Here is a 27,864-nt window from a genome sequence, read left to right as displayed (position 1 = left end):
GATACTGATAGTTAAATACTTGTAGCACATTTTTAAGTTTTGGATTGTAGATGGTTTAGTAGTTGTATGCAAGTACTATTGGCAGTTTTCTAGTGCACTTAACATAATACATATAGTTAATATATTATTTTTTGCACTTTAATCATACTACTATGTTCCTATTTGGGCTAGGTATTAATTTTTATAGGCCTACTTGAAATACACCTTTTAACTTTAGGCCCTTTAACTCTTTCCCCGCCAGTTTTTCTTTTAACTCCCAGGCAGCCTCAGGATTTTTGACAAAACGTTCATGGCCCCCAGAAAACACAGATGAACTAAAGATGAAAATTAGCTTCTATTGCTAAATCTGGCTTATTTACATGATGGACTTAAAGGGATAGTTCACCCAAAAAGGAAAATTCTGTCAGCATTTACTCACCCTCAAGTTGTTCCAAACCTGAATGAGTTTCTTTGTTCTGCTGAACACAAAATAAGATATTTTGAAGAATGTTTGTAACCAAGCAGATAGAGCAGCCATTTACTACCATAGTAAGGAAAAAATACTATTTTGTACGTTGATTAATGCATTGTCCCTTAAAAAAACGGACGTTTGCATTTGCAACAGTGCCTGTGTTTTGATCCGTAGATTCTGTACTATTTCAGAAAATGCGTCACAGCGCCTCCTACCGTATAACAGTGAAAACATAGCCGAAAAATTCGAGATGGAAAATTCTGTCAATGGTGGGGAAAGAAGTAGATTAAAAGTAAATTCCTATGTACACTAACAGTGGACTACACCAAAATGTACATTAAGAATTAGTAACATATTTGTTTTCTTTATAAATCAATATTTTAAGTTTAGGCCTATAAGACTAAAAAGTAGGCTACTTAATCAACTACAAGCTAAGTAGGCTTAAAGGCTACTTAGAATACTTAATTATGCTTTTAAGTAGCCTATATTTTGATCAAAAGATTGAGTACAAGTAGGCCAAATGGCAGAAAGTCAAATATAGGTCTTTTGAAGTAGGCTATACTTAAGAAGTATAGAGTGTTTCTGAGAAGTAGGCCAAGAAGTTGACTGAAAGTATACTTTCTTATTTTTAGTTTAAAAGAAGTACAAATAGCACACTATCCGCCGGTTTCACAGACAATTCTTAAAATGCATGTTTGAGCTGTTTTAACTGAAAGCACTTGCAATGACATATCTTAATGTCAGTGCCATTGTTTTGTCTCAAGATGCACACCAGTAATGTGTATTTTCTTATTCTAAGGTACATTTATAAAAGCTACTTAAAGGAGTAGTTCAGAATGAAAATTTCCTGATAATTTATTCACCCCCATGTCATCCAAGATTTTCATGTCTTTCTTTCTTCAGTCGAAAATAAATTAGGGTTTTTGAGGCAAACAATCCAAGATTATTCTCCATATAGTGGACTTCAATGGGGTACACGGGTTGAAGGTCCAAATTCCACATTCTTGCGATGCTCTGCACCACCTTTCCAAAGTGATTACGTAATACATGGCACATCACAAGACAAACATTTGTGTTTAAAAAGTATATCATTTTTTAGAAAATGACGACCGTTTCGCTGACCCTTAGGCCTATTCCTCGGCTGGGATCGTGTAGAGTCCTTTGAAGCTGCATTGAAACTGGAATTTAGACATTCAACCCGTTGTACACTCTTAAAAGAAATGGTTCTATTTAGAACCAGAAATGGTTCTATCACCTGCTTCATATATGGAACCCCAAAATGGTTCTATATAGAACCATATTAAAGGGTTCATTAAATAGAACCCCAAATGGTTCTTTGAATCCAAGTTAGATGGTTCTTTTTAGAACCATTTAAGGGTTCTTTATTATTAAGTTATCACCGGTATTTAATAATATAACCAATCCAGACAGTACAAAAAGTTCATTAAATTTATTATTTAAAAAAATAGAATAAATATTATCATTTCAAATCTGTATTAGACCAAGCATTTTCACTTTTTAAAAAACATATATAAACATTTAAAATCTGTATATTCTGTATTAGACCAAGCATTTTCACTTTTTAAAAAACATACATAAACAATTAAAATCTGTATATTCTGTATTAGACCAAGCATTTTCACTTTTTAAAAAACATACATAAACATTTAAAATTGCATCTCTGTATCTGTGTTAGACAGCTAAACTTGAAATGTTTAATTACATACAACCATTTAATATTAACTGCAATTGTACTTTTTTTAAATTGTAATTGAACATTTTACTCTTTTTCAATTTAATAAACATTCACGCATTTTAAATTTTTTATATATACCAGCTTGCTTATATACCCTATGTACATATATACCATTCTTTTAAATGTCTCTGAACTGAGAAAACTAATCACAATCCTAACAAAAATAACACATTTATTAAATAGTATTATTTACACAAGTTGACTGTACATTTTTAGTACAGGTATTGGTATTCTTGTGTCATGACGAGATCTTAGTTTAAGCATGTATTTTTGAATGAAAATCTTTGTGTTCTTAATGGCAAGCGGGTACTGAACATTGAAAAGAAAATAGGCTGCAAACAGGCATTCCACAGCCTGTGTCATGTCAATGTCTGCCTCTCTTATAATGTTCACGTTGTCCATTATAATGCTGACACTTTCAGCCTTGAGGGGATCAGGAGAGCCATTAAGCACTAGAGTTGGTGCAGGACCTTTGGGTTCCTGTAAAACAAAAATTACAAACAATGAGTGCTTTTCACCAATTCATAGAAACAGACTTAAAATTACCCCATAATTTACTCACCAACAAGGCAACCTAGACATTTATGACTTGCTTTTTTCAGTTCAACACAATCTGAGTTATATTTAATTATAATCATTCCAAGCTTTGTAATGCCACCTTGATTACTTTGAATCCCACTGGTTCATTCGTTCTTGTGACTGAATTGTGACACAACATAAGATATGACAAATAGGCACTCGACATGCAAGAACCAACAAGACTCAAAACTATTTATGTGAAGCTGATGTGCCGATGTGTGATTGTGCTTAGTTATTCATTTATTTACTCCAGCAAAAAACATCCACAGGGTTTGTCCAGGGACGAATTTTAACCCCTGGAGAGCACTTTTTGGGAGTTTCAAAAGTTGGGGTGCTATTCAATGACATTACAAAGCTTGTTACTAAGAAAGAGATTGAGTAAATTATAGGGTAAGTTTTATTGAAAATTGTTTAAAACTTTGGTGTAAGGGTGAGTAAACAGTAATATTTTTCTATATTTAAATGAACAGTTCCTTTATTAAGTCAAGTCCCTCAAATGTTAATGAAACTACAGAAGACTCTATACTTACACTATCTACACAGTAGAGGAAGCTGGTGTTTTCTTTGAAAAGTGCTGGCAATAAAATGAGTGCAGCATTCCTAACAAGACAAGTTAGTGTACATCAGGCACTGAATTCAATTAAAGGAATAGTTTACCCAAAAAATGAAAATTCTGTCATCATTCACTCACTCTCGTCATTTCAAACATAAATGGCATTCTTTCTACAGTATATCAAAAAAAAAAAAAAAGATATTTTGAAGAATCTTGGAAACTGAAAAACGCTGGTACCCATTCACTTGATTTGTATGGACACAAAACCAATGTAGGTCAATGGGCACCGCCGTTGTTCGTTTACCATCCTTCAAAATATCTTATTTTGTGTTCTGACGATGAAAGTCATACAGATTTGAAATGACGAGAGGTAAGTAAATGATGACAGAATTTAAATTTTTGGGTAAACTATTAATTTAATACTAACATTTATAGGTCAACAATTTATAGGTGCAGCCACTGATGACGTTTCACAAGTCCACGAGAACACAAGTACAGACAAGTACGCATATTGAGAAACGTCCCAAGTCTTGCAGTCTCTACTAATGAGCTGATGATTTAAATCAGGTGTGTTAGATGAGGGAGACATGCAAAATGTGCACTGGTTGGGGGTCCCCAGGACAGGTTTGAGAACCACTGCTCTAGGGGTACCCGGGGTGTGCCGGACATAAAAGTTATGCAGGAAAAACCCTGGTGAAGTTACCTTCTGTGATTTCCTCTGCTGGTCCAAAGAGATTGGCATATAGATTTTTTTTACTTCCTTCTTTTGCACTCCTGATGATGTTTGGGGCCATTTCATTTAGAGAGGTTTTCATGTTCTTTGCCAAGTCTGTTCCAAACCTCATTGTCATTTCATGCAGCATCTTAAATACAAAACATTGTTTACTTCAGGTGCATATATCCAAATTACACAACAAATTAGTCATCACGAACTGGAGGTTGCATCATTAATGCTTTGTGCACAATATAATAAATAAATTCAAGTTTGCGTCAATGCTTCCCTCCACTGCATCTGTCAGTCATCCTCTATTCAAACTGCGTGGCGCGTTCGGTTACGACAGTCAACATAACGAAACTCTCTCCAAGATGATTCAATGTTACTGTTATTATGCTTGATCTGTAGATAATGTTTCATGGTTTCACAAAGTTTCCCATATCCCTCCGTCTTCCAACGGGTTCGCTTTTACTTTTTAATCGGCGCCTAACGTTATTGTACAATTAGTTACCGTTAATAAACAGCGAGCGCGCGCTTCACTGAAATAATAAAATCACGCTTACCGGTAGTCTCCTTCTAAACACAGCTGTCTTATTGTTATTGACATTAAAATTAACATAATTAACACTGACAAGGGAATAAAGGGAGACTGTAACTTAATTTGTTTAAAAACCGAGCAAAATCGTTTTAACAGGGCTTTCTGAACCAACGGCTGACGAAGCCTCTCAGTGCTAACCAGCAATACTTTTAACTGAAGTAAATATTATCCATTTTTCTTCTAGTATCACTATTTAACATTAATTTTAACAGAATATTAACTGATGGTACTACATATTTCAGTAATATGGTTTTAAAAATGTAAAAACTTAACTTACCTGATGGCTGAACGGGCAGATGGCGGACTCCTCAGTTTGAAAAATTAACCGTCTCAAAGTTCATCTTCGCCAATCCACCAATAGGAATTCAAGAAAGGATGACGCAACACATATACGTCACTACTTGCATTTTTACGATTATTTGTTTTTTAATGCCCCCTTCGGGTTAGATTAAACCATGGTACAAAATAAAGAAAACACCTGGTTAGTTTATTTATTTTACACAATTATTCGTTAAAAAGCCAACTATAATGTAGTAGGAAATATAAGTTTCAAGCTAATGTACAAAATTGCATTAAAAAGCTCAAATCATACATTGATTCATGCATATTAAATTTTGTTGACTCTTGTTTTTGACTACAGCAGTCATTCTCCTCAAAAAGCTTTGTGAATGTGTTGTGTAGGCCTATAATTATTGTGTAATCTTTAGTTTACACCAGTCATAAAACATGAATTATAGAACCGTTTTAATAAAAAAGGTTCTTTGCTCTCCAAGGGTTCTACATAGAACCATTTTTTTGTAAAAGGTTCTATTGGCCAAGTATAGAACCCTAGGGTTCTATGTAGAACCTCAAGGAACCCTTTTTTTTAAGAGTGTACCCCAATGAAGTTTTCCTCAAAAAACGTAATTTCTGATAATAAAACGTAAAAAACGTAAAACGTAATTTTACTGATGAAAGAAAAACATGAACATTTTGGATGACGTGGGGGTGAGTAAATTATCAGGAAATTTTCATTCTGAAGTGAACTACTCCTTTAAATGCCCGAATTTAACTAAAGCCTAATCCTGGTTTAAATCTAAGACATGTCTGTGAAACCGGGCCTTTAATAAACTTATTTTTTGTAAGGGAAACAAAACCACTATATGCTAACAGTATTCCTTCATAATCATTATTAGTGGAGCTAATAATATTAATAATATAACACACACACACACACACACACACACACACACACACACACACACACACACACACACACACACACACACACACACACACACACACACACACACACACACACACACACACACACTTATGTTTGGTTTTCATCTTTTATGGGGACTTTCCATAGGCGTAATGGTTTTTATACCGTACATACCGTATATTATATCCCCCTACACTGCCCCTGCCCCTAAACCTAACCCTCACAGGAGACATTCTGCAATTTTACATTTTCAAAAAACATCACTTTGTCTGATTTATAAGATGTTTTCCTCATGGGGACCTAAAAATGTCCCCACAAGGATGAGGATTTCGGATATTGCTATCTTTGTGGGGACATTTTGTCCCCATAACGTGATGATTACCAGTCCACACACACACACACACACACACACACACACACACACACACACACACACACACACACACACACACACACACACACACACACACACACACACACACACACACACACACACACACACACACACACACACACACACACACACACACACACACACACACACACGTAGATTAATGATGAATTTAGGTTTTAATCTTTAACTCAACATCCACTCTTTGTACCATCCTCTGGAGTCTTCATTGTAGCACAGCGACATCTAGTGTCCCAAAGAAACATCACAATATTATTATTATTGTTCCAAAGGTCTAGTTGCTCAGTGGCCATGAAAGCCCTGCTTTTGATTTAAAAACGCTGGATTCAGCATTCACAGTGTATCTATCCAACGTCGCGACATGATGAGGAAACAAGTGACAAAATCTACTCCAAGTGAATCTGAGTTTTTGTCTTTACTGTCTTTAAATGATTTCCACATACCCACAACATTTGTATTTACATTAGTATGCAGATGAAAGCAAACTTATCGCTCAGTTTAACAAATAGGTTACCTGGGAAAAGGTCAAGTCAACAATGTTTATATGTAAATGCTAAACACGTTTGACTTGACAGGATGACAGCTTGTTAAAATTATAGCATTGCTGTTGACACGGATAATATGTACTTTTAAGATGTTAACTAACCTGTTTCAGTCAGCTATTTATAACAAAATGGCTCTACTTTAAATAACAGGATGAACATTATATTTAGGACAGGGACTAAAAAACAAAATAAAAAATGAATATGCTAGCCTCAATTGTTCATCGACCACACCAATGACAATCAGCATGTGACAAATGAAATGGCTGCTCAATTATTCATCAGAATCAGAATATTAATTTGCATTGCCTTTGCTCCTTTGTCTCACATTGCATTTCAGACAAATCTAGACAATCAATTTTAATACAATTCAACTGTCCAAAAAGATTTTATATTTTTAAATCCACAGTGGAAATTATGGTGATTACAGTAATAAAACATGTATGCACATGCAGAGGTGTACACAAAAATGATCGTAAACTACATACACTAATAAATAAATATATACATATGGTACAGTTTTAATACAAGAAATATTCAATATGTATATATACATACAGATATATAGGTTACGACTCTAAAGACGACAACAAATTCCAGTTTGAAAGTGAATCCACAAAAAATCATAAAATTTTCTTGCTGAACATATAATGTAAGAAATACCCAACATGTTTGTCCAACATGAAGTGTTATACAATCAGGAACTTGGCACAAAATGATTTTGAATTGATTTCAGTCTTAGGCCAGAAAACAGTGCCACTATTCATTACACCAAAGAGCAAAATACAGAAATGTCAATTTGTAAGGGGAAACCTTGTTTATTTTAAACATTTTTGCCCAAATATATTTTTTAGGCTTTGATTTACATTGACACAATGAGGCAAAGCATTTACTCTTTGTGGCTCTTCTTTAAAGATAATTTGAACATTTCAAAACTTTTGAGATGTGCAACAAATATGACTGTGAAAAGTATCAGATTTGTCAATATTTTTTACATTAAACTTTCAGTTGAAAAACCTCTTATGCTTCTACAGTTGTTTAAGAGAAATTAAGAGGTTCTGTGGAACCTCCTTTCATACAACCAGAATCTTCAGGGAAATAAATCTGCAACATTTTCTCTTAAGAAATGTAACACTGATGAGTAATATTCGATTGGGTAATGGGTTATGTCATAGATTGTTGTGCTTTATCATAACTAATTTCTGACAAATTGAATGGGATGGGTTTGTATGATCATATAGGACAGAACTGACAATACACAATGGGAAAATATATGCTGTTACAGATATAAAATGTAGAAATCATATAAAACACAATTGTCCTAATGAAATACAAAAGAAATCATAATTATTGGAAAACATTACAGTAGAAAAAAGGCATGACAGGTTTATTTTTTCTTTTGCTACATAAGCAAAGAAATTTCAAGCTTGGATAAAAACACAGTCAAGAGCAAGGTTTATAAAGGTGTTGGGCAGCATCAATGGGCTCGCATTTTATAAACACAAGTCGTTGCTTTAGCGATGATGCACACGCACAATAACAAATAAATTAAATGTAAAAATACCTTATTCACAATTTACCACACAAAAAGAGGCAAACTACAAATCACAATTTATTAATCGCACAGGAAAGGCTGTTCTTGCAATATATTACCCCTTTTTTCCAAACATATAACACACACTATATTGCCAAAAGTATTGGGACACCACTCAAAATCATTGAATTCAGGTGTTCCAATCACTTCCATGGCCACAGGTGTATAGAATCAAGCACCTAGGCATGCAGACTACTTCTACAAATATTTGTGAAAGAATGGGTCGCTATCAGGAGCTCATAGAATTCAAGCGTGGTACTGGGATAGGTTGCCACCTGTGCAATAAATCCATTTTATGAAATTTCCTCAATACTAAATATTCCACGGTCAACTGTTAGTGGTATTATAACAAAGTGGAAGCAATTGGGAACAACAGCAAATCAGCCACAAAGTGGTAGGCCACATAAAAATCACAGAACGGGGTCAGCGCATGCTGAGGTGCACAGTGCGTAGAAGTCGCCAACTTTCTGCAGAGTCAACAGCTACAGACCTCCAAACTTCGTGTCTCCTACAGATTAGCTCAAGAACAGTGCGTAGAGAGCTTCATGGAATGGGTTTCCATGGCCGAGCAGCTGCATCCAAGCCTTACATCTCCAACTGCAATACAAAGCGTCAGATGCAGTGGTGTAAAGCACGCCGCCACTGGACTCTAGAGCAGTGGAGACGTGTTCTCTGGAGTGACGGATTAATGCTTCTCTGTTTGGCAATCTGATGGACGAGTCTGGGTTTGGAGGTTGCCAGGAGAACAGTACTTATCTGACTGCATTGTGCCAAGTGTAACGTTTGGTGGAGGGGGGGATTATGGTGTGGGGTTGTTTTTCAGGGGGTTGGGCATGGCCCCTTAGTTCCAGTGAAAGGGACTCTTAATGCTTCAGCATACCAAGACAATTTCATGCTCCCAACTTTTGGGGATAGCCTCTTCCTGATCCAACATAACTGCGCACCAGTGCATAAAGAAAGGTCCATAAAGACATGGATGAGCGAGTTTGGTGTGGAGGAACTTGACTGGCCTGCACAGAGTCCTGACATCAACCCGATAGAACACCTTTGGGATAAATTAGAGAGGAGACTGTGAGCCAGGCCTTCTCGTCCAACATCAGTGCCTGACCTCACAAATGCGCTTCTAGAATGGTCAAATTCCCATAAACACAGTCCTAAACCTTGTAGAAAGACTTCCCAAAAGAGTTGAAGCGGTTATAGCTGCAAAGGGTGGGCCAACTCCATATTAAACCCAACGGATTAAGAATGGGATGTCATTAAAATTCATGTGCATGTAAAGGCAGGCGTCCCAAACCTTTTGGCAATATAGTGTATCAAGCAATCCAACAGGCTGAAAATGATCATGTATGTTTGGCTATCATGCCACGATTATGCCACTGACAATTCCTACTCCCTAACCGACTTTACCACGATTTCATGGAATTCCAATATGATGCTCCTTTATGTTGCAGTCAATTGAAAAAAACATACATGCCTCACAAACATAGATATGATAAACAATATCTACTTGCAAAAAGCAAAAATGTATCCTTGACGCCTCAGTCTGATGCTTATCACAGTATGTAATTAGCATTTGCTCTTTGCAAAAAGTAACATACATAGCAGCACAAACACACAATCACACCAGTCAGCACTAGGTAATCGGATACATACAATACAGGTATACATTTTTCCCCCTCTTCTGTTTTTGGCAGTAACAAATATTGTATCAAAATACATCCATTATGTAAAATGCCATTTATAAACTGTGAAAAAGTGAAAAAGAATTTCAAACAAAATAGTACTAGTCCAAAATTTACAAGCGTAGAAAACCATATGGACAAAAGCAACTGAATCCATCAGACGGAGGTCTCGGACTGTAGCTGTAGTACAAACTTGTGAGACTTGGGGTGGACGTACTCCTCACTGAGTTTGAGGTGAGGGATAGCTTTGCTGGTGACCACTAGGCTGAAGTCAGACGATTTGAGCTGGAACTCAGAGCCGTTATGGAGGGGACTGGTGACAGATGCCTCGCTGACCAGCGTCCACTGCCGGGTCTGCCAGCACTCTCGCCCATACTGCAGCGTGGGCCCAGCCATCAGATAGCTCTCCAGAAATGCCTAACAGGGAACAACAGCATAATATCTGTTCAGTGATATCTGCTGGTAGTATTGTATAGTAATATTTTAAAATTGTTTTGAACTTTCCTAAAACACCAGTAAACATTTTTGAGTAAATAATTAAATAGTGAGACAAAGAGATTGATTGTAATATGCAGTGCAGACAGATCCATTTAATTGCGAAAGAAAAGACCAATCACAATTCATTATGCAAATGTTAAAATTACATTATCGCTGACATTAGGGGTGGGCGATATACCGGTAGACACTACATTTTATGTAGCATTTCTTGTGCTTGAAGTATTTCAGGTAGGTCTATTTCATTTGTGTCTTTGTTCTATTGTAGTTTATTTTCTTTGCTCTTGTTTAAGTCACAGTTTACTTGTCTTCAGTATGCTTGGGAGTTTTTTTAAGCTAGTATTAGTGTTTTTTTCTTAAATGAAATTGAAAATGGTGACAATAATTATGATTAATTTTAATGGTAAAAATGTTGATGTCATAAAACCTTATTTAAAGCAAAGATAACTATACCGTAAGATTTTGGTCATATCACCCACCCCTAGCTGATATTGCAACTACGGTAAATATGGTTGTTAATTCTCTTCTGAGTGTGAGACAGTTTTAACTTGTTGCAGTTTCAAACATTTATTGGAGAAATTGTGAGTGGAAATAATTTAAATTTCTACTTAGCACATACACAAGAATGGGAAATTCATGACATAAAATAAATAGTATGCAATTATACAGTATATGTAAAAAAAATATATTATTCATGAAATGTATGTAAATTAATTTAAGAGAGGGGGGGGGTGCTGTTTCATGCATACTGAGATTTTTACACTGTTAAAGACTTGGATTCCCATGCTAAACATGGACAAAGTAAATGCTCTTCTCCCAGAAGAGCGCGCGCGCGACTAGAGCGAGAGAGCAAATGCACGCCCATTATAGTGCTGTGCTCGGCTTTAGGGAAACCGGCTGCGCTGCAGTTACAGGACGTCACGAAATCAACAATGTCACCAAAGATGTGTGTTTTTGGTTGTCCGGGACCACCCAAGACAACCCTGTACAGCTTCCCAAAGAACCCAGCGTTAATGGGACCCCTGCATCTCGGCGACGATCATTTTATAAACAAGGTCCAGTTCAACTCCGGATTTGTAGCTCGTCTAACGCTGAAAGATGGAGCGGTTCCAGCGATTAAGGTTGGAAGCAGGCGGTGAGTAAAACTGCTTCAAATGTCTTTGTGTTGTTAGCTATCGACTTGTTCATTCAAATGCGCTACAATTCCATTGTTTTTCTATTTAAACACACACCAGTCTGACTTGCAAAACCGTTCTGCTTGCTACTGCTAACATTAGATCGCATACAATAGTCCATAAATCAAATTATGTCCTCATAAACCACGAGTGACAAGCCGCTATAAGCAGGTAACGTTATATAAGTTTTACAGTACATACCATTGAGACGTCCTGCTGTAGTCGTCGTTGTTGCTTCTCCTGTTCAATTTCAGCCTCTAGATCTTATTCTGGATCATATATGTATGACTAAATCTGATTGATCTCCATGGTTTATTTAGGATAAATTTTTTTTTCCACGTTTAAGGATGTCACAGCTTTCAGCTCTCAACGCAATCGCAGTGCTCGCTCGTGATTCTTTAGCTCCGCCCACACAATAAGCCTCCAGCCGCTCGTTTTTTTTCCGGAAAGACTTGGTACAGCGTATCTTTCTTTTATAAATATAATAAAACTAAAGACTTTTCAGAGATATGAAGGATGCAATACTACTCTATAGGCACTCAAGATTGACATGAGATTGACTGAAACTGAGTGTTTCACCCCCCCTTTTAAAAATGCTTCCAAAAATGTTCTTACACGTAATCTAAATTATTTAAATTAGTATTTATATAATTTATAATTTTTTTTGTCTTGAAACGAGGAATACACAACTGGTTCATATAATAACATGGGGCAAGTAAAAATTCATAAATTGTTGAAAATATAGTAGCAGGTGAATCTTTTGTTAAAATGGGTGTCATGCTAAAGATAATGGTTGTCAGCGTACTACTGCTCTCAAACAATATAATACAATTTTATTCCAAATGTTATTCCTGATCAGAGGCTTCAGAAAATATTTAGTTTATATGTGCGGTTACAATTAGTACTATTAGTGTATGTTGCGGTTATAACTTATGAAGTCATTAACATCTGCCCATTTACACAAATGTGAATGACTGACTTAAAATCAATACAACCCTCTCGCTCATATCGATTGTGTGCAAGACAAGTGCTCATGACTCCTGTTACAGGCACTTTAATCATATATCTGAGGACAAATGAGTTCAGTCTAGACTGATGTCACACACTAGTTTCTCAATCTTTTGTGAGAAAGCATGCTCACCTTTGGGGTCATGTTGTTTGTAATGCAGAACGCCAGATGGGCCTGAATGCTGTCCATGCTGTGGCAGTGCTGCTGGCGGGTGGTGCGCAGGTATTTCTGCAGTGCTCGAGCCATGGAGGGGAAGATGGCCTGCGCTGCCTCACGTGGATCCATCTCATCTCCCGGCGGCTTCTTTTTCTCCTCCTCCTGCAGCCGTCTAACATGTGTGAACGCCTCTTCTACGGCCACCACCAGCCTGGAAAATGTTGCATATTAGGTTGCAGTAGTTTCATTAAAACCCACAACTCTTTTTTTAAATATCTTTACTGTATATCACAATTCAACTGCAAGCTCTGGTATCACTTTCAAACTTCTTGTTCCACAAACTCGGTTACTCTATTAAAGATCTCTATTAAATGTCTCTCTTACCGTGCTTTGCGCTTTCGGACTCTTCGATCATGCTCAGCTTCCTCATAGTACAGCTCATTGTGGCTGGTGTCTCTCTGTCGAGCGGCAGCTGCTATTTTAGCCCGAGACTGAGCAGTTGCAGCATCGCTTCCAGCACCTGGAAAGACAAAGATCCTTATGAGAGAGAGAACAGATGCAATTACAATTCAATATACTAAAAAACTACTAAAATCCATATCGAAATTGTTCCATATCACAAGAAAAATGGATAGTCTGTTAAGCTTTTATACAGTATTTATATACAGAAAATTCCTATCAAACTTAGACCCCAAGGGGATTGTAATGCCTGATCAAAAATACATGCCTTCATCCTGTTGCAGATTATCATATAAATGTGTAATTTGACAGCTGTAATAATTAAAAAGCACTTTCATGAGGATAATATAGTACATATTTTAAGTAGTCTAAATATTACACTAAATATATGAGCAAACAGTTTATTTATTTGACAATATTGATGACGGAAACAAAAAAACAAGATGTCAGCAATGCTTTAAGTTAACTTAATTCATCAATCTAATCTAATCACCATTTCTTTTTTTTTTTTACATCGTGTCATCGTTCAGTTTATTTCCCATCAGCCAAAGACAGGTCATATACACTACCATAAAAAAGTATGGGGTCAGTGTGAAATTAATACTTTTATTCCGCAAGGACGCGTTAAATAGATCAAAAGTGATAGTCAAGACATTTATAATGTTACAAAAGATTTCTGTTTCAAATAAACGCTGCTCTTTCTATTCATTAAAGAATAAAAAATATCATGGTTTACTCAAAACAATTAAGGAGCAAAACTGTTTACAAAATTGATAATAATAAGAAATGTTTTTTTGAGCAGCAAATCGTCATATAAGAAAGGTTTATGAAGGATCGAGTGACACTAAAGACTGGAGTAATGACTGCTGAAAAGTCAGCTTTGCCATCACAGTGATAAATTAAATTTCAAAACATTAAAATAGAAAAGTCATTTTAAATTGAAATAATATTTCACAATATTACTGTTTTTATTACGTCTTTCACAAACATTTAAAAAAACGTCCCCAAACTTGTATACCTACTGCAAAAAGCCCACTGGCAGTCAAGTACATCTTTCAGGTTACGATGATCATACGTAATGCATATTAGCTGAATGTGCATAGTAATGTGGTGAACAGAATAATTTATGCATATTTATCCATATTCAGGTCGCAGATATGATTAATAATGCATGACAAGGGCAGCATGACTCTCTTCTGTAGCAGGGCAGGTCTGTGATCTGTATTATAACTCACTGAATCACTTCCAGAAATCACATACTAAATCTTCCTCAGTTGATTTTTGTGAATAAAATGACCAAAAAATTTTTTTTACATACAAACACATAACACCAAGGAGGACCATTACGAGAAATAAGATACTAGAAAAATTTTACCCACTGACAAAAACAAGTTAAGTGTATTCAGAAGGCTTTCAAACCTGGAAAGAGAGAAGAGAGAATCCTTTTCCTAGTGATGCATTATTAATACTCTGACAATCCGTGCAAAGCACAAAAAAGCTACGCACTGCTGTTTTTATATACGTGCCCACTCACACTCACACACACACACACACACACATTCCTGGCCTGGTTCGATAGCCACAGGCATGAAGGAAGACTTGAGTGCTTAAGGGGGTATCTTGAGCCCAAGTATGCATCTCTGGATCATGGTGTGTGCATTTCTTGTGCTGACAGCACATCATAAATATCAGACAGAGAGAGAGGGAGAGTGGGTGTGTTTGATATCTGGGGTAAGTAATCATTAAAAAAAAATATTTTTCATATTTTTACAGTGCAGTAAATGAGTGTCTTCTTCATGGCAGACATGTTGAAGGATTTCTCAAAGCATTTCTCTTTTTTGGGGGGATAAGTCTGTGACCTTGTGCACGGTGTACAATGGCTGCATGCACAAGCAAATAACAAAGACATGTGGAGCACTTGACAATTCATTGTCTCTGTGAAAGGATTTTTTAATGCATTACACGGTCCAAACTTACAATCAAAAAGATAGCTTTTCAGTTTGGCTTTAAACTCTGCAGAAAGAAACAATCACAGAAGATTTATTAGATGTTGGTGGTGACTGATTATTAACACTGCGAAGTTGCTGCATTAGAAGTGTGCTGTTCAAGACAATATTATTGCTCAGAGGTTGCTCTTTCACAGCTCAGGGGACTTGAAGTTCTAAGCTGACGTAACCAATTGTAGGATGTGACCCCTTTAACTGTGCTCTATCTTGATCCCAAATATAAACTTAATATCATATGTTTCTATTAAAATTCCTCTTGAGGGATACAAATAGATACAAATATGACAATTGTTGATATAAGCGGTGAAGAGCAAAGATGGCCATATACAAAACAAAGAACTTTCTTAAAATATAAAATATTGCAATAACTGGGTAATAACTTGGTACTAATCCTAAACCTAACCTTAAATCCATGTAATTACCTTATATTACCCCCCCCCCCCCTTTCTTAGGTAAGTGCACTGTAAAATAAAGTGCAACCAAAATATTTACTGTAAAAATTAAAATTTTAGATATAATTCTCTGTAATGTGTATAAGTAATTCGGTAACACTTTACAATAAGATTTCATTTGTTTACATTAGTTAACTATATTAGATAACGTATGAACAATACCTCTACAGCATTTATTCATCTTAGTTCATGTTAATTTCTACATTTATTAAAATGTTAAAGTTAATGCACTGTGAACTAACATTAACATTTTTATTTACCTACTAAAATTAACAAAGGATAATAAATGGTGTAAAAACATATTACTCCTTGTTAGTTCATGTTAGCTAATGCATTAATTAATGTTAATAAAGAGACCTTATTGTAAAGTGTTACCAGTAATTCTTATACATATAGCATTGCTCAGATAATTTGATGCTGGAAGAACATGAGAATGTTTCATGTTGAAATAACAGACTTTGATTTTCAGTTTGTGACAGATTTTTTCTGGAACTCTAAAGGAGACGTTGCATTACAATAGTCTTTTACTCAGAACAATAGTCTACGAATCAGTAGACATAGGCTCTCATTGCTATCTAGGAGAAACGTGATATATTAAGGACATCTCAATTTTGATTCCTTTCCTATAAGCATTCCAAAATTAATCATTCAGTGTTTATTGGTCAAGAGAACAATAAGTGTCAAGTCAGAAAACAGACAGTGATTTTACACAGATTAAACTCACCATCCACATTATAGACTTTCAGCCCAGCCAGATGTTTAGCTGCCCTGGACTTTGCTGCCGTCAGTAGGGCAGGGTTGTGAACTGAGAAATCCTTATAATAGTGTTCAAGAATTACCAGGGCTGCCCGCTGAATGCTACACAGAGAGAGAGAGAGAGAGAGGCTGATCAACGTTGTAAAAAAACACACAAAAAAAACAGTGTCATATTCACTAGTAATAGGGATTTGCGTGTCTCTTAAAACACAGGAACAGACAATTCCATAATATATTTAATTAAACAGATGTCAGACACTAATAGATTTCACTCTGCTCTTGTGTGTGTGCTGCCACTTGACTTTGCAGTAGCGCTGGATCAAAAATGTCCAACCAATGAAACAATGAAAGCAAGAACAAAGGAAAGCGTTGGGCAGGAGAGAGGAAGGGAGAGGGGAAGTAACGCAGGGCAAAGTAGGGAGTGTCTGTAATGGGGTGATTAATGGACCCTTTTCCCTCGGCCCAACCTCAACTCATTATTAATGCATTAAACAGTGCACACACACACACACACACACACACACACACACACAATTTTGTGTATATAGACAAGAACATATAATATCTAAGCAATAAAGCAGCTCAGCTATAAAATCAGCGCAATTACAGAGGCAAAACTATTTTTTTTAAATGTTAATATACATAGTTGGTTTGCAGATTTGATACATAGAACTCTATTAAAAATAAGGGGTCTTCAGCAGTTCTTGGGATTCAATCTAATAAAAAAAACGTCAAATCTAATAAAAAAAACATTTTCAATGCAAAAGGTTCCTGAGATCTGCTAAATTGTTTCTAGGTTCTTGGACACTTATGTACATAGATGGTGTTCTAAACAACTAGTTAGTTTAACTTTTAGGTTCTGTAGAACTTTTTGGTTCTAATTGGAACCTTTTTTGTTGAAGAGTGACTAGTGAGTTCTTATTAACTTTGCCTTTTAACTAAAGAGCATGTAAACAGACAGTTAAACAACTTATTGTGCCTAATCCTGTTCCTGGAGATACCTGCAGAGTTCAGATCTAACCCTGATCCAACACGCGTGTCTGTAATTATCAAGTGATCAAGATCTTAGCTGGTTCAGTTGTTTTAGGTCAGGGTTGGAGCTGAACCTTGCAGGAAGGTAGGATTGGGCACCCATCTTGTAGTTTTTTTTATTTAATGCTTGGTCATTGTAATCAGCTGGCACCTGAGTTGTCCCAAGTTGTAATGGTGAGTCTCTCCATCAGTGGACCGCACGACACAGAGCGAAAAGCACGGCTGTAGATGCCGGATCTCCAGCAGAACCACTGCCAGGTAATGGATGAACAGCAGAGCATCAACCAATGATACTGCAAACTGCACTATGCCTTGGTAGTTCTCTTCCTGTCAAGCACAGAAAGTAAAGCAATAATCCAAGGGGTCAAAATGACATGTGCTGAATTTACTGTACTGGGTTTTTAAAAAAAAGAAAAGTTATCCTGTTTTGACTATACAAAATTACTTAAATGCTTCAAAATAGTTTATGTGTTCACTTCCCCATCTATATATGCAATAAAAATAGTGATTAAAGTAAAAATAAATAATATAAATGTAAACATATAAACTATAAATGTAGACCAATAAATACTTAAACACTACAGAGGCTCACATACAAGATTTATGAGGAACATGAAATTACAAACAATTATGTGATTATAACATGATTTTACATGATTTATCTAAGTATAAGTTACAACTGAAGTGTGTAATTTCAGCGCCACTAGCATTATCAAATGGGATTGCAAAATGGTCAATGGTGCATATATACATAAATATATTTGGTTTTGAATGTGGCTCATCCAATCAGATATTATAGCTGAAACTAACCATTCTTGACTCTTTATGGTCCCCCCACACACATTTGCCCATACCTGTGAGTCCAATATGCGCACTCCAAAGAACAGCCAATAGGAGAGCAGCAGGAGGAGCGTGAGCAACCCCAGCAGGGCACGGAACACTGCTATCCGGGGCAGGGAGGCTCGCGTCGGTCGCACAAACAGCGCCCAACCAGCCAGCAGGAGAATGAGGAGCTTGAAAGCCAGTGAGAGAAACAGGCCCTCGCAGGCAGTACCACAAGCCTGCAGGCGCTCCGGCCACAGCACCTGGGGCAGCACCAGGAAGGACAGTGGGGTGACCAGGACCAGCAGGCCCATGAGGAGGGAGAGGACCAAAGGAAGGAAGCGTATACAGTTCAGTTTCTCTACTGGACCTTCGGTCTCCTTCCCGAAGCCAGCCAAGTCCTCTTGAGACAAGCTGTGGTCTGACGTTCCAGTGACCGCTGTGGTGGTCTCGCCCCAATTGTCATCCTGTCAAGAGGTGGGAGAGGAACAGCATTGTATCATGCACATAAAAAATTCAACATACTCCTAAAAGCCACGTTATCTCAGAGGCCCAACACCCAGACCCAGCACTCAGGATCGATAATGCAGAAAAATACAGATTTACAGCTTTTGATTTGCTCCCGTTTCACTCCCTGTTTGTGAGATGACAAATCTGCCTCACAGCTAATTCAGACAGACAGTACGGAAGTACCTAGGTCTCCCTCATCAGCATATATTAATGACAAATACCCAAAACTCACATACATCTGCATATAAATGAGCTTAGGAACTGAGAGACACACTAACAACAAATGAGAACTTTCTAACAGCAGGACGTCTGAGCCAATGCCAATAGAGTGTGAAATGCAGTGCAGATCAGAATTCCATTAAAGATTATTCTTCACTAAGGACAGTAATTCATATGCAACTATTTATATATTTATTTATGGATTTGTTTGCTTATTTATGCATCTATTTGTGTGAATAGCGACTGTATTTTGTATGGTAATGTGGTTTAGCCAATTTAATCTGAATTTAGAAAGTTTTCATTTAATTTAAATGACAGCAATAATATTATCATAATAATACAAACATAAAATACAGCCATTACTGGGCCAACTATAGACTATATTCACTAAGCTCAACGCAAAGAGTTTAAGAAAAACACTGATGCAACTTTGCAACATGTCCGAGTCCAACCTTGCAAAACCTGGTATTGTTGGACTCCACGTGAACCAAAAACCCATAAAAATAAATATTAAGGCAACTAATTAATACAATAGGGTGTATGCACATATGCGACAAAAGAAAAAGGGAGGGATTACTGGCAAGTGAGAAGAATAGTGGCAAATTACTGATGGTTTCAGCTCATTGGACAATTAAAAAGAAAAAAAAAAGAAAGAAAAAAAAAAGAACAATCTACATAGTTTAGAGCTTGCGGCAACCCTTGTGCAAAAAATAACTTCACGGGTGATCATCAGAAGTGAGGAAATGGCAGATGGAAAAGGTTAAAGAAGCATATTGTGTTGTAAAAGGTGGTGGAAACACAAACACAGATGCACAGACTTTTTTATTTAAAAATGTAGCCCATTGAATGAGGTCTCAGGGTCAACATCCAAAAGAGGTTTGCTAGCACCAGAGGCAGCTAATGCTGTAAAAAACACATTTACACTTACATTTGTAAGCACTTAAATCTTACCATAGCATCTGCTACTCACACATACATGCACATGAAGAAAAACTTGACAAAAATTATCATCAAAATAATCTTACACTTGATTAACAAAATAATATTGTTCTACTTGACAATTTTCCACCTCCTCTCTGATCCATAAAATTAAAGTTTTTTGCTACCGTAATTTAAAATTTTACAAAAACACCATTTGAAATGACTGGCTCTCCACATATAAAATTAAAAAAAAAAGAAAAAGAAAAAAACACCTATTAATGGGTTGGGTTAGGGTTAGGGCTAGGGTTAGTCTTTTTGCAAAGGTTCACACAACAAGCTGAGCTGAACTGTGCTGTACAAATTGTGCCTATTATGCAATTTTAAAGGTTCCTAATTTTGTTTTGGAGGTCTCCTACAATAGATTTACATGCATCAAAGAAAATTCTCATAATATGCATTGCACCCAAATTCTCAAAAAGTCTAAAAACAGTTCATTTGAAGATTTAGTCTCTCTAAACCCTTCCTTTTGAAGAGCATACTCTGCTCTGATTGGTCACACAGCCCAGTCTGTTGTGATTGGTCTACCACCTACAGCACACGTCAGAAATGAAACACCCATTACCATATCTGAATTTCAGCTCCGGAGGCTTCCTCAGAACTTGTATACACAGTGATATGAACAGTAATGTTGGCGTTGGTTTTTCTGTATCAGTTCCAGCGTTTAAGTGCATGCAAAGTGGATTCGCAGCACTGAAAAAAGTGTCGACAACACAAACCAAAATCTTCCAGGCCTCAGCTACAACTACAGTGTTTGAGGGTGAGTCAAAGTAGACGTTGTTTGGGGCAGCCAATGAAGGCTATTGGCTAAAAATAGTTCCAAAGCTGATTATTTATTTTTTTAAAACTTGACCATACTTAGAAAGCATGTGTTAATACAGCAAAAATTTGAAATGAGACCCCAAAGATTAAAGGAGCACTCCACCTTTTTTGAAAATAGGCTCCCTAGACTCCCTTAGAGTTAAACAGTTGAGTTTTACCGTTTTCAAATCCATTCAGCCGATCTCCGGGTCTGGTGGTAGCACTTTTAGCATAGCTTAGCATAGATCAATGAAACTGATTAGAACGTTAGCATCTCGCTAAAAATGACCAAAGACTAGAGACATTTTGATGATGCAATGATATTACGCAGCGCCTTAAATAGTCCCCAGCACGCTCTCTGTGCAAGCAGGTTGTCACGTTGGTTATGTTGACGGAAGTTAGCCTATTTTCAGGCGCTGCGTAATATCATTGTGCCGCTGCACCTATGGTACGATAGCAAAGTTCCTTGATTATTATGCAGGAATGAGAGTATAGCTCCAAGCCATATCGGCCTAGAAAATCGCAACTTTTCATTTTCCGCCTGTCTTAGACAGAAGAGTCAAGTTTAAAATAGGAAAAATATCGAAAGTCTTTGGTCATTTTTGAGCGAGATGCTAACGGTCTAATCAGATTCAATGATCTATGCTAAGCTATGCTAAAAGTTCTACCGCCAGACCCTGAGATCGGCTGAATGGATTTGAAAATGGTAAAACTCAACTGTTTAACTCGAGGGGAGTTGTGTTCCTTTAAGGATATTTCACATTATTCATGATATTTTTGAAATTTGATAGTTTAAATATTCAATGATATGAGGGTGAATACATGAATTTTCTTTTTGTTTCAATTTACCCTTTAACACAAACACAACAATTTTATATTTTACTAGAGTATAATTCCACAAAAATCTTTTTAAAAAGTAGGTCCTTGTTAACTGAATAACTCGTGTTAATTCTTGTGACCAGAGGGAAGGCTATTGTACATGACTGTGGTCTGATCTGTTCCATTTTGCCTACAGTCCACATTGCTGAATGTGCTTCCCCCACTGAGACAAACAAAAGAAGCACACAACACAGCTAGAAGTGTGTGTGTGTGTGCGTGCATGTGTTTTAGTGTTTTGCTTGACTCGTGTACAGCTCATTTCCCTGTCACAGAGCCACAGTCTGAGCTGTACCACAGAAAGAAAAGCAGGAAGAGAGGGAGTGGTAAACAAGTGTGAGAAACTCCTGCACCTCTCTCCTCTCCACCCACCATCCTTTTCCTCTCATTTTTTTCCAAAATAAACCTGCATAGGCATTTTTCTCAGATTTACATCTCCAAATCGAAAGGAACATAAAGGATACAGGCATTATAACAGACATGAGAACACTAAGAGCATAATTATTTAAAATTATACGCAGTAGTTTTTGACAGCATGTCTCAGATACTGTCGATGTGCATTTTTCTTGATTCTGAAATAAATTGTATTGAACCCGGGACATTGTAGTTAACTTTGAAAGGTTAGAAGCGGCCTTTGACAGGTAAGATTTATGTATGTCATTATGACCCTGGGCTAGTAACTATGAGAGGCGAGATGAATCAAAATCAAGCAGTCTTTTGATTCAAGCACAAGTGAATCTGGGGTGAAGCGGGAGGGACTAAAATAGACATCTGTCATTGGTGAAGAAGCTCTGACAGAGGCCAATAGAGTGCTGCAGGGATAAATTATTTTTGTAGGCCAAAATCCAGAAACATGAAATTAACTTTTTACTTCTGGCAATTGTATTTAGGCTTCAAAATTGATTTAAAAAAAATCCTATTGGGTTTTTGTCAAGGGAATCCTGGTGATGCTAACTTCTGGGTCTGTCAACAAAAATGTGTCAACACTGCAGCACTTTATAGAGGCATTAGATTATCAGACAATATCACCATGTGCCTTAAATAAATTTTGACGCACTGAAATGGCTTAAAGACAAAACAAAGACTGAAGCAATTGATATTATAGCCTTTGATATTCATTGAATCAAATTACAGAGCTAGATGTACCATTTTATAAATAAAAATGACAGTAGCAAGAAAGACTCAAACAAGGGCACAACAAGCAAACATAAACACAGACCCTTTTCTTAGCACGCCAGTTATGACTTACATGCTTGCTATTCCAAGTCATTCTGTTCACTAACGTCTAAAGTTTCCTCACTGGAGACAACATTCCAGAGGCCCAGTCTGAATGACAGGAAGACGAAAGAAGATCAGAGCCAACATGATGAAATTACACAGGGAAGAATAGACCTGACAGCCGTTCAAGGGCATGGCATTAACCTGTTAGCAGTGCCAGGGGCTTTCCTCGGTTTACTATGATATTTTTATCAAATAAACCAGGGTGTATTTGCTCCTTAATATATATCAGAGATCTGCCGTTGTAATTTAAATTATCTTTGAAAAGATAAACACCTTTGTTTAATGATTCTGAAATGGTGCTATTGGCAGGTTCATGTTCGTTTCCATATACACTGTTGTTCAAAATTTGTGGTTGGTAAGATTTTTTTTTTAAAGCTGCATTTATTTGATTAAAAATACAATAAAAAAAGCAATATTGTGATACATTATTACAATTTAAATAACTGTTTTCTATTTTAATATGTTTAACAAATGCAATTTATTCCTGCTATGGCAAAGCTGAATTTTCAGTATCATTACTCCAGTCTTTAGTGTAATATGATCCTTCAGAAATCATTCTAATATGCTGATTTGGTGCCCAACTAATTTTTCTTAATAAATTATTTATTAAAAATAACAAAAGTTTTTACTGTCACTATTGATCAATTAAATGCATCTATATATGCATTCTAATGCATATATATTTCAAATTTTATTCAGTTTTGATCTAAAAACTGCAAAACAATTTCAGAACCAGGTCTTTTCAATCTGAATTCTTCCATATCTTAAAGTCCTCTCAAGAGAAACAGTACTATTTAAAGATAGTCACACACACACACACACACACACACACACACACACACACACACACACACACACACACACACACACACACACACACACACACACACACACACACACACACACACACACACACACACACACACACACACACACACACACACACACACACACACACACACACACACGCACACACACACACACAAATTAATGTAGACAGACATGAGGACCTATAAAAACTTTGTGTGCCTTTTGCCCCTGAGGGGGAGCCAAGTAGGTCAGAATAACTGAGACCCTGTAGGAAGTACAAAGCATCGTCCCTTCATACTGAGATGTGTGTCACTCCGATTTTCCATATCTGCCTACACACAAAACCCCCTCATTACACTCATACATACACACACACTTTACCCACGAGTCATTCCCCTTTTCATTGTCTCTCTAATAAATATTCCAGGACAATCACTTAAGAGCAGCTATGCCAGTGTGGCAGGTTATTGTCTCATCACAAGAAAACTTGTACATAAATATTAGGCCAGTTTCACACTGCATGCGCAAGGCAGCAAATGTTTATTTTGCCGGTAAAGTTTCATCGCTGAGCCTATTTTTTGCCACTCTTAAGTGTGTTGAACTCCGTAGAAAATACACTGAAAACTATACTATACTTCATTAGCTACTTGCCATTTGAAAAAACAAAAAAACATTTCCCTTTATGCAATTTACACACTGGCAAATACCCAAAGATCCTTTATCTAAAGTTTATAGTCTTTCGGGTTTGGATTCTATTGTGGATTAATTGCCGATTATATGTAAATGTGATCAAGCTCACATTGTAACTTAGGGCCCTATCATATATCGCAATTTGTGTGCCCATGGGCGTGCTGGTCTGAAAATGAGGTGTGTTCAGGCGCATTGTTGGCGAGTTGCTATTTTGAGGCAACTGAAACAGACTTTGTCATTGACCAACAAAAACCTGGTCTAAAGTCAATAGCGCACAATTTTTTTTGTTATTTAAAGGGCGCGTTAGTAATATGTGCATATAGGTGGATACACAGCATGCGTACACTCTGCTTATTTACAATTATGCATTTGGCAGACGCTTTTATCCAAAGCAACTTACAGTGCTTATTTCTTATTACAGGGACAATCCCCCTGGAGCAACATGGAGTAAAGTGCCTTGCTCTTTACTCTCTTTACTCCATGAGTAAAGTGCCTTGCTCTTTACTCCAAGGACACACTGGTGGTGACCGCTGGGATCGAACCAGCAACCTTCTGCGTATCAGTTCCATGGTTTAACCCACTGGACCACCATCTCACATATCACATATTGGACACACAGGGACACGCAGCAGCCCACAAACATTGTTAAATATTAAAAATAAAAGGATTCTTCTCTGGAGAAGCGTTCAGTTTTTTCGCTTGCAAATTCCGCCATGTAAATAGCAAATCCACAATGGTGCGCGCACAACTGACTTTTAAAGGGAATGGGGAGATGAGACTGGTTAAATGCACGCTATTCCCAAAACACACCCATTACTCATTGTCGTTAAACAACCAAAAGTGGATTCGGACACACCCATGGGCACACCCTAAGTGCACTTGCGCTGTGGATGTGCTTAGATTGTTAAAATATGGCCAAAATCACATTCATAATAATAATTCTCAACTGCCCACTCCCAATACTCATTGTGGTAACCCAGAAACCCCTTTTCTGTATAAAGCTCCAGCTCTTTCATCCAGCAGAAACGCTGTTAGTGTGAAAACACAATGCGAGCCTGCTATTGCAGTTAAGCTGCAGCCCCGCTTACATGCTGTTTATGTATGAGGTGTGAAACAGCATGAGCCGCATCTGTGGCTTGCTCTTACAATGGGCAATAGCAGGCAAGCAAAAAAAAAAAGCACAAATGTGAAACTTGTCATTTTGATAAAGAACTAGATACATGAATAATATTTGTTGGTTAAGCTGTAAATGTCTACTTTTCTTTGAGGTTTAAGGTCTGAATATTCCTTTAATTTAATCTGGCATAACACGGAGTACTTCACACATGAATTACTCTGGCAGCAAAGTACATTCAATAGAAAAAAAAGCATTTTTCTGTTTTCTGGAGCATGTCACTGTCTGAAATCCCTGTTATCCTCTTTAACTATGGTCAGTGTTTGCCGAGGTAGAGCTCAGAGTTCAATATGACAGATGCCCCCCACGTTTGACATTACATACAGTCTCATCATATATTTATATTCTGCACAAATGTATATGCAATGCAGCCTTAAATGCAACAAGAATGTTTGTTTTGTTCATCTAAACACTATATGCACATGATGGGTGCCTATTTTTAGTGTGCGTTTGCAATGAGCGAAATAAGGACTAGATAATTATTCAGTACTAATAAAATGTAAAAAAAACAAACAAAAAAAACAATAATAAAAATATATATAGTACCTGTTCAAAGGTTTTGGGGTCGGTAATGATTATTATAGGAGCATATTATGATCACCAAAGCTGCATTTATTTGATTGAAAATACAGTAAAACAGTAATATTGTGAAATATTATTACCATTTTAAATAAGGGCTTCCTTTAATATATTTAAAAATGAATACTAATAATTTAATAATGTGATGGAAAAGCTGAATTTTCAGCAGCATCCATTCTTCAGTCTGTCACATGATCCTTCAGAAATCATTCTAATATGCTGATTTGCTGCTCAAGAAACATTTTTTAAAATTATTATCAATGTTGAAACAGCTGCTTAAATTTTTTTTGGTGGAAACCATGATACATTTCTTAAAGATTCTTTGATAATAACATTTGTAGAACAGCATTTGGTTTGCTAAAATATTTTTAGTATTAAAACATTAATTCCAATATGATCCAATGTCGTCACAGTCCCCGGCCCCCTGCTGCTTTATTCTAATCCTTGTCAGTCTGAACGTGGGACTGGGTTGTTTTATTCAAGCAATTTACAGGTTCAGTTCCTCTGGAGTAACTTAAGTGATCTCAAATATATCCAGTGTCTGGCTCACCTGGGCGTCTGTGGGGGCGGAGCCTTGATCCGGCTGCTGTGGCTGGGCTGACGATGCACTGATGGTGACATTTTTGTCTGAGCGGCTGCTGCTGTCACGGCTGTGTGATTTGTGCCGATCCCTGCTGCTGCGTTCACTGCACGAGAGAGACACACACAGCGACGGAGGTGAGGGAAACGCTGTCGCCATGGCGATGGGAGCAGGAAAACACACTCACACTAATGACAGGATAACCACCATCATCATTCTCCCTCTTCATCCTCTCACTGACACGCGCTGGCTTCATCTAGCGCCGTCTCGCCCGTGCCCTAGCTGGAGCATCTGGTGCAAACTAGGTTAGATTCAGTGAGCTGTGACGACCCTAATCCAAGCACAGTTTTCTGTCTCTCTCTTGCTCTCTCTCTGGCTCATTCATGTCTTTTTAGTCATAGCTAATGTCTGGTAAGCCTTAGAATAAAACAAAACAAATACAGCCCTACTGCACACAGACACATTCTATCAAACAGCAGCAGACATAGACGTCTCGAGAAAATATTTGCATCAGCAAATAACTCTGCAAATATCTGCAAAGACGCGTTCTCACGCTGTGGGTGTTTAACAACATATAGCAATGAGGCATGAAAATGACATTGGTACAGTAACTGATGCTCATTTCACAACCTAGTGCCTTCTTCCTACAAAAGCAGCACCATAACAGTCATAGAACCTCACAAAATACTGATTTGGGACACTGTACAACACAAATCTCCACAAAAATAGTGCTGTACATGGAAGATGTGTTAAAAAAGGATTTCAATAGATTTTCATGTTGCCATATTGATAAGCTTATGCAGCTGAACTAGGTTTTAGAGATGTCAGCAGATGCACCTGGCATTTGAATATTTCAACTGGAGAAAAATAAACTATACCAGTGGTTCTCACCTTTTTAGCTAATAATTCACTGCACAA

The 27,864-nt window shown here is 37.0% G+C and overlaps 1 protein-coding gene across 1 annotated transcript in view; it reads right to left on the bottom strand.

The window, feature by feature from the left end:
• Positions 1–7,158: 7,158 nt before the first annotated feature.
• vangl1 (VANGL planar cell polarity protein 1) overlaps positions 7,159–27,864 on the bottom strand; it is a 44,172-nt gene continuing 23,466 nt past the window's right edge. Inside the window, exons 3-9 of the mRNA XM_079821742.1 lie at positions 26,917–27,052; positions 18,481–18,915; positions 17,778–17,953; positions 16,563–16,696; positions 13,306–13,441; positions 12,898–13,132; positions 7,159–10,503 (exon numbers count right to left, since the gene is read on the bottom strand). Of these exons, the coding sequence (XP_079677868.1) occupies positions 10,243–10,503; positions 12,898–13,132; positions 13,306–13,441; positions 16,563–16,696; positions 17,778–17,953; positions 18,481–18,915; positions 26,917–27,052 (1,513 nt within the window). The 3' untranslated portion in view covers positions 7,159–10,242. The remainder of the gene's footprint in view (positions 10,504–12,897; positions 13,133–13,305; positions 13,442–16,562; positions 16,697–17,777; positions 17,954–18,480; positions 18,916–26,916; positions 27,053–27,864) is intronic.

This window comes from Gobio gobio, assembly GCF_949357685.1.
Source record: "Gobio gobio genome assembly, chromosome: 7".
Lineage (NCBI taxonomy): Eukaryota > Metazoa > Chordata > Actinopteri > Cypriniformes > Gobionidae > Gobio > Gobio gobio.
Note: the sequence above shows the minus strand (reverse complement) of the source record. Positions and strands in the feature narration are given on the sequence as shown.